The sequence below is a fragment of the Globicephala melas genome, chromosome 13 (assembly GCF_963455315.2).
Source record: "Globicephala melas chromosome 13, mGloMel1.2, whole genome shotgun sequence".
NCBI classification, from domain to species: Eukaryota; Metazoa; Chordata; class Mammalia; order Artiodactyla; family Delphinidae; genus Globicephala; species Globicephala melas.
Genome location: NC_083326.1, coordinates 61,747,287 through 61,758,254, shown reverse-complemented (window position 1 = coordinate 61,758,254; position 10,968 = coordinate 61,747,287). Strand labels below are relative to the sequence as shown.

The window sequence follows — 10,968 nt, the reverse complement described above, 5'->3', positions numbered from 1 at the left end:
TAGCCAAAGCGTATGTAAAATCTTAACAAAATAACCAAACACATGAACTAGAAGCCATCCAATTTCGAAGAACCTTAACATATAGTTTATAGCATATTCTGCATCTAGAGCACAACTTCAGTTATAATTACAAATGCATGTTCCTGTTGTCCTGGTCTCTTCTGTTGTGCTGGTACCATACATTTTGATTATCACTACTTTGTTGTAAGTTTTGAAATTGGGAAGTGTGAGAGTCTTCCAACTTTGTCCTTTTTCAAGATTGTTTTGGCTATTCTGGGTCCTTTGCAATTTCATATGAATTTTAGAATCAGCTTGTCAATTTCTACAAAAAGGCAGGCAGGATTCTAGGTTGCCTTGAATTTGTGTCTTGCTTTGGGTAGTATCACCATCTTAATAATGCTAAACCTTATGATTCATGAGCTTGGGTTGTTTTCACATTTATTTTAAATCTTTAATTTCCTTCAACAATGTAGTGTTCAGAGTGTAAGTTTTGTACTTTTTTTTGTTAAATTTATTCCTATTATTATTTTTGATGCTATTGTAAGTGGATTTTTTCCCTTAATTTTATTTTTGCGTTGTTCATTGAAGGTGTACAGAAATACAATTGATTTCTGTATATTAATGTATCCTGCAACCTTGCTGAACTCACTTATTAGTTCTAATAGTTTTTTTCTTTTGATGGATTCCTTAGGATTTTCTTTATACACAATCAAGTTATCTGCAAGGAGAGATAGTTTTACTTCTTTTCTGATCTGGATGTATTTACTTATTCATTCACTTATTTGCCTAATTACCCTGGCTGGTACCCCCAAGCACAATGTTGAATAGAAGTGATGAAAGCGGACATCCTTGTCTTATTCATGATCTCAGGGGAAATCATCTAGTCTTTCACCATTAACTGTGATGTTAACTGGTTTTTTCATTGATGCCCTTTATTAGGTTGGGGGAGTTCCATTTTACTCCTCCTTTAAAAAATTTTTAATCACAAAAGGTTACTGGGTTTTGTCAAATACTCTTTCTGTGTCTATTAAGATGATTATGTGATTTTTGTTTCTTATTCTATTGATATGGCATATTACATGAATTAATTACCAAATGTTAAACCAACTGTGAATTTCTGGGACAAATTGTACTTGGTCAAGGTGTATAATTCTTTTTATATGTTGCTATGTTCAGTTCGCTAGTACTATTTTGTTGAGGATTTTTGTGTCCATATTCATAAGCGATACTGGTTTGTAGTTTACTTTCCTTGTGATGTCTTTGATTTTGGTATCAGAGTAACTTGTCTCACAAAATGAGTTGGAAGTGTTCCCCGCCCCCCGCCCGCTGCTTCTATTTTTGGGGAAGAGTTTGTGAAAAATTTTTGTCATTTCTCACTTTAACTGGTAGAATTTGGAAGCCATCTGGGCCTGGGTGTTACGTTGTGTAGTTTTTTGATTACTAAGTCAATCTCTTCAGGTGTTATAGGTCTATCCAGATTGTCTATTTTTTTTCTTAAGGCAGTTTTGGTAGTTTGTGTCTCTATAGGAATTTGTCCATTTCGTCTAAGTTATCTAATTTTGATGTATAATACAATTGTTCATAGTATTCCTTTATACCTTTTTATTCCTATAAGGTCAATGGTAATGTCCTCTCTTTCATTTCTTATTCTAGTAATTGGAGTCTGCTCTCTCTCCCTTTTTTTTTTCTTGGTCAGTCTAGCTAAGGGTTTGTCAATTTTGTTGATCTTTTCAAAGAATTGGGTTTTGGTTTTATTGATTTTTCTTTGTTTTTCTATTCCCTATTTCATTAATTTCCACCCTGATCTTTGTTATTTGTGTCCTTCTTGCTTTAGGTTTAGTTGCTCTTCTTTTTCTAGTGTAAGGTACACAGGTTATTGATTTGAGATTGTTCTTAATATAGTCATTTACAGCTATAAATTTTCCTCTAAGCACTGTTTTAGGTGCATCCCATAAGTTTTGGTATGTTGTTCTTCATTTTCCTCCATCTCAAAGTATTTTCTGATTTCCCATTTGATTTCTTCTTTAACCCATTGGCTATTTAGGAATGTGTTGATTTCCATGTATTTGTGGGTTACCCAATTTTTTCCCCTGCTACATTAATTTCTAATTTCATTTTATTGTGGTTGGGGAACATACTCTGTATTATTTCTATCCTTTTACATTTATTGAGGTTTGTTTTATAATATACTGCTTATCCTGGAGAATGTTCACATGTGCACTTGAGAAAAATGTATATTCTGTTGTTGGGTGGAGTGTTCTCTAGATGCCTGCTGGGCATAGTGTTGTTCAAATATTTCCTTGCTGATCTGTCCATTAGTGGTTCTAACCTAGTTGTTCAATCACTAATGAAAGTGGAATATTGAAGTCAACAACTGTTATTGTTGAATTGCCTATTTCTCCCTTCATTCCTGTCAGGTTTTTTCTTTTTTGCCATTCCATGCCACTTACAGGATCTTAGTTTCCTGACCAGGAATTGAACCCAGGCTCACAGCAGTGAAAGTGCAGAGCCCTAACCACTGGACCACGAGGGAAGTCTCCATTCCTGTCAGTTTTTGCTTCATGTATTTTGGTGCTCTGTTATATATATTTATAATTGTTATACGCATATATCCCTTTATCTCTAATAATATTTTTATTTATGTATAATAATATTTTTGTTTTAAACTCTGTTTTGCTTTCTTATGGTTGCTGTCTGCATGATTGTATCTTCTTCCATCCTTTAACTTTCAAGTAATCTGTATCTTTCAACATAAAGTGTATCTCCCATGGATGGCATATAGTAGAATCTTGTTTTTTTTTTACACTCTGCCTTTTGACTGGATTGTTAAATATATGGAATTTTTAATTTTTTAAACTAAAGTTGTAAATAATGTTTCAAATCAAACTTGATTACTTTTTTCTGGCATTATATTACTAAAACTAGTGTCTTTGGATTAGGTAAAACATGTTAAATTGGAACCTTCAGTTTTTAATAAACCTGATTGTAAGAATTGGTTAAATAGCTTGTATATTACAAGTAGAGGTTGTTTTAAATATGGTAGATGAAATTAATTCAGTAGTTACTTCTTTTTACTTCTTTTTTTTTTTTTGCGGTACGCGGGCCTCTCACTTCTGTGGCCTCTCCCATTGCGGAGCACAGGCTCCGGACGTGCAGGCTCAGCGGCCATGGCTCACGGGCCCAGCCACTCCGCAGCACGTGGGATCCTCCCGGACCGGGGCACGAACCCGTGTCCCCTGCATCGGCAGGCGGACTCTCAACCACTGCACCACCAGGGAAGCCCAGTTACTTATTTTTAATTTTCCCTGGCAATATTAGGTTCTTTTTCAAAGACTTATTCAGAATTAATTAAAGTCTTTTTGAGATATTGAATGTCTTCACATGTTATATTATTGTTCTAAAATATGTATAATAGAGATTCCAATCAGTTGGTACTTTACTTAATCACTGAAAAATGCTAGTTTTCGTGTTGTGGTCTGTACAGGTAAAAGTTGATGGCCAGCTGCGGTCTTATATCTGAGTTGATAACGACAGGACTGCAGCAGGCTGATCTGTCTGGGCCAGGCCTCATTTGCCTGTTTGTAAAATGAGATTATGAGAGGGGACCTGCCTGGAGTTGTGGGTAATCTCTTTTAATACACTTCTATTACTTTATAAGTTCTTCTTAGTTATTTTACACATTTTTAGGTGCTTTGAAAGAATTTCATTTAAATATTAATGTGTTAATTTACTGTAGAATAATTAAGGCAAACTTAAGGTGCTAAGCCTATGCTGTTAGGTGTTTAGTTTTGTCATGTTCATTGTCTTGCATAATGACATGCTTTCTTGAGTGGAGAGAAATCAGTGGAAGTATAAATAGGTAGGTGGCTGAGAATTTCAAATATCCCTAGATATGCTTGTAGGATTGTTATATAAATGAATGCCTTCTATCTTATGTGTTAAATCAGAATAAAAGTTGTGAGTAGTTGGCCTACATTATCTGGGTGGTTACTTCGGTGCCCTGCTGTGGATGAGGAAAGTTGGCCCAATATTTATAATCCTGTAACATAAGTAAAATTAAAATTTGCTTCTGCTAAAAAGAAAAAAATGTATATAATTTAGTTAAAACTGAAAATGTCAGTGGCATTATGAAAGTATTACAGTTGAAGAATGACCATTACTTACCAAATCTTGCAAGGGAATAATAATACCATTAAAAGAATAGTGAGGAAGTTTGTTTAAAATATTGTAGAGCTTCAGGTTGAAATCTGGGAGTCATGTCTTTATGAATTTCAATGTCAATGATTTTCTTCTCTTTAGAAGGATTATGATGACTAGGCAGAAAGTAGGAGCAAGGGTTACAACTTTCAATTCTTGAGAGGAATGAGCATGCATAACAAATAGGAGAAAGATGTGCTCCATGAATGACTCTTGAGAAAGGATCAAGAGGCCACAGGAATTCACAGAACAGTGAGTGAATAAATATGAGTACAGCCGTACCTATAACCTTCCACAAAAATTACCAAGGCAAGCCTTAGAGGTTAACTAGAAGGTGCTTAATTCATTGCTTATTTAATTAGAAGGTGAGCCACATGTGTGTTGGTTACATGTTGACTTTGGAAGAGAAATGAGCCTTTCACAGGGTCAGAGTAGAATTCTATATGTGAGAGCAGCTCTAGACTTCTACCTGTGTACGTTAGGGGAAAAAGACAAGGTTTTTTGAGCAAAAAGAAAGGGCCATTTTTCATTTTCTTTTTTTGGTTAAAAGATAAAAAGAAATTAACAGAGGTTTGAAAAAAATAGTTTAGCTTTGTCTCATCAATAAGGTATGAGTTTGGCCTGAAAATGGATTGTCTCTTTACCTTAAACAACCCAAAACTCTGGTCTCTTAAAAGTTTTATTGAGAATCTATATTTTCAAGCAATTATTGTTAAACATCAACATTTTTCTATGATATATTTGTGCCTTATGTTATTTTCTATTTCCCATTGGAATTAAGAACTAAACTACTGCTTATCCTAACTTTTGAAATCCAATGAGAACTAGGCAATATGGCTAAAAAAGAGCATCTGGAAAGCTTATGTTATAGGAAGTATATTTGAATTACTTTCGGCGACTAGCAGTAATTTAAAGTAAATCACATATCTCCTGCAGACTCAAATTTCTCTAAGAGTAAAATAGTGGCTTGGCTTAAAATTTAGATCTATGAGATTTTTCCAAATCAAATCTTCTTAACTAATTGAAGCTAATAATTTTACTTATATTCAGGATGAGAATACCATCTCTCCTTGTTGGTTTTAAAATAATTGTTTCAAAGGAGAATCACATTAAGAAGTTGAAACATGACTATTGTTTGGCCTATGATTTTCCAGAGTCCCCCATGGACATACCGATATGCTACTCTTCATATGTTTTACCTCATTCCTCTACTTTTCCTCAATTTTTATCAATAGGTATATAAATTTATCTAATCAAGGTAGGATAGGTAAACTTACATATTAGATGATGCAGAATGAAAATGTGGAAAAACACTGGTTTAGGTTATAACTTAGTAAAAGGGCATTAATGGATATTTACTAAATGTTTTCCAATAAACATGTATCCTTGCCATAAGAAAAAAGCTAATTCTTTAGAAGTTTATAGACTTGAGGAAACCAATTCTGTTGTGTTCTTATCTGGCCTATGTACTTCTAGTTCTGCATATAAGGTTACATGCTAATTTTCATGACAGATTTTAAAGATTTTGGTTAATATTCAATCTGATAACTGATTACAAGAGATGAGTTTCAAATTGCATTTAGGATTGTTGATGGAATTCACCTCCTTAGAGGAGTGATCATTTACAGCCCTTTGATGGGGATGAAGTCATATAGATTGCTTTGAAGATGAGTACTACTGTGGGGAGATAACTGCTGGGGTGAAACTTAAGTGCTAATGAATTCACAAGGACCAATCAAGGGAGATGGGGCATCACATCATTTATTTAAAGTGTTTAAACTATCAGAAGTTTAATCGATCATATTGGTATGTACAAATTTTAAAGCATCTGCTTTTTACTGTACTCCTGCTTGGTACAGGATGAGATGAAGTGTGAGGACTTTTTAAATTGTTCTGGGCTAGTTGAGAGACGTTTTAGTGTAGCAGAAAGAGCTGGGCTGATCAGGAGGCCTGGATCCCAGTCTACATCTTTCATTACCAGCCCTGTATTTTGTCATCTGTACGATGTCATCTGTGAGATAAATAATATCTGATCTTCAAGTTGTATAACTGAAGAAAGCACTTTGAAAGTATAAAATATCACTGTAAAGTTATAAGGTATTATAATTGTAGGCAGTGAAAAATCTAGGTTATAACACTGAAAAAGATATGCTGTTCTATTTTTTCCTTTTTGGTGCACTTTTCTAGGTGAATGTGCCTCTTAGGAGCAATTGTCTGGGAGTGTCTGGGATAAGCTTGGGCTGCACAGGCAGTGTGCTCCCCGAAAGACTCGGAGCAGCTCAGCCGGCACATCAAGAGTGTGAAGCATGAAGTACATTTATTCTGCAAAAATGATAATTAAATATAAGACAACATTTCAAGGGTTCTGTTTTTTAAATAAATACAACAATAAAATCAACGAAAACTAAAGTCATATTCAGAGTTAACACGGGCCACCACTTTTCACAGACCTCACGGCACTTTGAAGACAGCATTCAAACGTTAATTTGAGTTGTTCAGATATTTTAACTACACAGAGCAATTTTTTAAGGGTGGTGAAGCCACAGGATACAAAAACAAAATCAATGACAGAAATTGGAACAAAGTATACTGTACATAAAGGTATTTGAATCTTCGATTTTGAGTTGAAAATGAGAAAATGGGGGAGGTCCCGGGTTATCCCACAGTGTTGCTTGGACCTGCAGAGATCGTGTCAGCCTCTGAGAGCCTTTGAGCTGTCAGCAGTCACTTTCTAAGAGTCCTGGGGGTGGTGGTGGTGGTGGACAGTGAGGCTTATCAAAATTATAAAGGGTTCTGAAAATCATATAAATATTAGTACAATTATACTGTCTTTGTATAAAAAAGCATCAAGGGTTCAGGGTATACATTGACTAGATTTATCAATATAATAGAAGATAGCTAGGATTTTTTAAGGATTTACCTTTTATTTTTACTGTATACAGAAGGATCAAACATTTAACTTGTCATATTGCCTCAACTTAATTCCATATAAGCTCACAAAGGCAAGAAGTTTACTTTAAACACAGTATATTAGTCATGAATTTGTGTTTGGCAAAAACAAAACAAAAGCCGTTTTGTTGTATGTAATATTGTATATTCCTGTGAGTCAGTACCAAAGTATTTTTCTTACTAAAATGTATTCATATTTAAAAAAATTATCACTTACGAAGGGAAAAACATCCTTCTGTTGTGAATTGGTTTTAAAGATAACATTTGAGATAAAATTTGGGCTTCTTTTCCTCACTTCCACTCCCTTCCTTCTTCCTGTCATCGTTATCTTTACTTGAGATTTACTTGCTGCCCTGTGCCAGGGGTAGCAGGTGTCTGGCTCATGGATTGCTCAGCTGATTAAATCATTTGCTTGTCTTCTGAGGGGTGAGGAAAGGACAAAAATGTTAGTGATTTTTGGCTGTTGTTGTCCAAGCGCAACACTGCAGCAATATCCCATAAGGCCAGAAGATGGTGCTATTGTCTATAAAAGTAGACCCGCTGTTTTACTACATTGTTCAAACTAGTATTTTAGGGACTTCTCTGGCGGTCCTGTGGTTAAGACTCCGTTCTTCTACTGCAGGGGGCTCGGATTCTATCCCTGGTCGGGGCACTAAGATGCCAAAAAAAGTCAGTATTTTAAAGCCGTTTGTATTTTCAAAATTCACACAGGGCCTAAGCAAACTAGAAAAATTTAGTAATTGTTTCTATGTTTTTAATCAAGAGGTTTTGTATATCTATATCTATCTATTCTATCTATATCATATAAGGCATTAGACCTTTTCTTGTCAGGTATGTGGCACACATATGCATTTTCACAAATTGGATTATGAACACATAATTAAGTGATGTTACTTTAAAGGGTTTTTTTGTATCTCTTGTAATGCAATTATAATAGGGTGCCTAGGGAGAAACTTTTTCCTCCCGTCTTTCAATTTCTTACTCTTATATCCTTCTGCTTTCCTCTCTTCTCCCCGCTCCTGCTGTATGTACTGTGGTGTCTTAGGCATTACAATGACCGTTGTAATTTCTATGGCAAGATGCAGTTGTTGAGAGTGCAATATTAATACTGCACATAAAACTGCCTTACAAGGTTTATTGGTACTTAGTATAGATCCATTTCTTACTTGGTTGATGCTTTCAACTCTAAGGTTCTCATACTGGACTAGTCTCAGAGTGGAATGTTACCAGTTAAACTTATTTGCCAATGAGCGATTGTTTTATCTAAGAATTATGTGTTTTATTGTGCACTTAATGAGTTCAGCGAGGCCCAGGCCTAGGAGGACTTCTTTTATTCTATGGCTGAATGCCCCAGTTCAGTTTTGCCCCTGTCCTATCGGTTCTATGAGGTATGAATAGACTGGGTTAACTGGGCTACGAGGCGTGTGGTCACTGGGAACATCATCTTGGTGAAGAGTTGTACAAACGTCACAAGCGAATCCGAGGGAACGTCTGCAGATTGTTTGCAACAAGCTTGTACCCCAGGCCCTGATCTGTGCGCTTGGGAGAAGCCAGTGAGCAAAACCCAAAAAGACCCTGTCCTCATGGGGCTTAGGATGGAGTTGGGAGTGGAGAGGGAAGTTATCCAAGCGAACGGTCCGGTGCGTTGATGGCGACAGTATTCGACGGAGCAGGGCAGGGCACGGGGACGCGGGGGGCGAGGCCAGGGTACTACGAAGTCGGCCAGTGCGCGGAGACTGGACCTGGGCGCGGGTGTTCGCGCGGGTGTGGGTGCACGTGCGGGGCGGGGTGGGGCGGGGTGGGGCGGACCCACCCGGTGGCGGGGCCAACCCGGGGGCGGGGCTCGGTGTGCCAGGAGAACCCTGGACAGAGGCGGGACTCAGAGGGCGGGGAGGACCCAGGCAGACCATGGAGGCGGGGTTCTAAGTGGGGGCGGGGTTCTGGGCGGGGCGCGCCCCTGGGGCGGGGCTCGGAGGGCGGGTCCGCGGACGCCATTGCGCTGCTACCGGCTGGCTGCGGTCTTGTAGGGTACGCAGCATCGCGCCTCGTTCCTGACCCTCCGCTGTCCGGTTCTCCGGCCCGGCCTAAGGCCCGTACCCGGCCTGGTCTCCGCCCTGTCCACCCCCGTCCCCGCGGCGGCGCGCGCGGCCCGCTGGGCGGGATTCCGGGGATGAGGCGGCGGCGGCGGTGCGCGGAGAATATGCTCGGCAGCTGAGGAGACGCGGCGCCCGGAGCGCGGCGCGACCCACGGGATGGCTCAGCCGGCCGGCCCGGAGGGCGGCGAGGGGCCTCCGGACCCCGGGGCGGCCGCGGGCCCGCAGCACGCGCTGAGCCTGGAGGAAATCCTGCGGCTCTACAATCAGCCCATCAACGAGGAGCAGGCGTGGGCTGTGTGCTACCAGTGCTGCGGCTCCCTGCGCGCCGCGGACGCCGGCCGCCGCCAGCCCCGCCGCCGGGTGCGCTCGGCCGCGCAGATCCGCGTGTGGAGGGACGGCGCCGTCACCCTGGCGCCCGCCGCCGGCGACGCGGGAGAGCCGGACGCCGCCGCGGGTGAGCCGCCCCCCGAGACCCCCTTCTCCCACAGAAGGACCCCGCCGCGGGCCCTTCCCCCAACCCCCGCGACCCCTAGCCCCGTGCCCTTCCGCCCCATGGCCCCCATCTCCCACGGCCCACGGAGGACCCCCACCCCGGCTCCAGGAGGACCTGGCCCCCCAGGCCCCGGCCCTTCCGCCCCAGCGCCGCTCGCTCTCCGCCCAGTCTCCTACTGGAGGACCCTCGCCAAGGCCCCGGGCCCTTCCGCCCTGCGGCCCCCCACCCCTCACGGGAGGCCAGGGAAGCGGGCAGGGCCTGCGGCCGAGCGCGGCCCGCTTAGGTCTGAGCGTGGGCAGGAGCGTGGGCGGGCGGCTGCGCCGGGAGTGGGGCGGGGGTCCGAGTGTCAGTGCGCGGCCTGTCGGGGCACCGAGGCTCCGGAGAAGGGGAGTGGGGTCGGTCCCCGGACGCGGGAGGCCGGCTCTGCGCGCTCGTGCTGCTCGCGGCCGAGCCCGGGTGGGATGTGTTCGGCGCTGCAGGCGTTCGCCAAGACCTGGTCGGGGAGGGGGGGGTGTGATGCGCTGGTAGGAGGGCTGCGCTTTCGCAAGGAGCTGTCAGCCGATGGTACTTTTCAAAGACTGGCAACGATATTCCCTCGGTTGGGAATGTAAAAAAATCTGAGCCCTGAGGAGAATGCTGCTCTTTTGGGAGAAATGAAGAGGCTGAATTAACATAAAGATAAACAGTACGATTTCCCTGTACATTAATATTTGTTGTGATGAAAAACAAGCTTGTAAAGTAAAAAGTTGACAGGATGTCAGATAAATGGATTTTACTTAGGTCATTATCTAATGTAAATTCTTCAAGATTATCACCTTCCCATCAACATATAGCTACGGCTTACCCAGATATCTATTGATGATGAAGAGAAGATTGATAATAGGTTTCTCCAATCAGTTTTTATCTAATTCAGCATTTTGAGAGACAGATCTATTAAAAGCATTAAAAAAAGAAAATCCACCCTTACTTAAAAAGTTGGTGAAAGTGTCAAAATGCTTAAGGTGAAAGATGTACTTCAGAATTAGTAAAGTGACTTATTAAATTGATTAAAATAGAGAACAGTCAAGAGTATGTTATCAATTCTTTCAGTTCCAACAGAACATTTATTATTTATTTTCGGTGTCAGGTAAACAGACTTTTAGAATTTTAATTTATTTAAAGCCAGTCTTTTTACGATTCTTTTGAAATTATTTCAAACAGGTCTTTTAGTTCATTTGATGTGTCTATTGCTTT

The 10,968-nt window shown here is 40.9% G+C and overlaps 1 protein-coding gene across 6 annotated transcripts in view; it reads left to right on the top strand.

The window, feature by feature from the left end:
* Positions 1–9,135: 9,135 nt before the first annotated feature.
* The window catches only part of SPIRE1 (spire type actin nucleation factor 1), a 207,012-nt gene continuing 205,179 nt past the window's right edge, over positions 9,136–10,968 (top strand). For all 6 annotated transcript variants that reach the window (XM_030836536.2, XM_060311222.1, XM_060311224.1 and 3 more), the window contains exon 1: positions 9,136–9,696. In XM_030836536.2, coding sequence (XP_030692396.1) covers positions 9,399–9,696 — 298 coding nt within the window. In that variant the 5' untranslated portion in view covers positions 9,136–9,398. The remainder of the gene's footprint in view (positions 9,697–10,968) is intronic.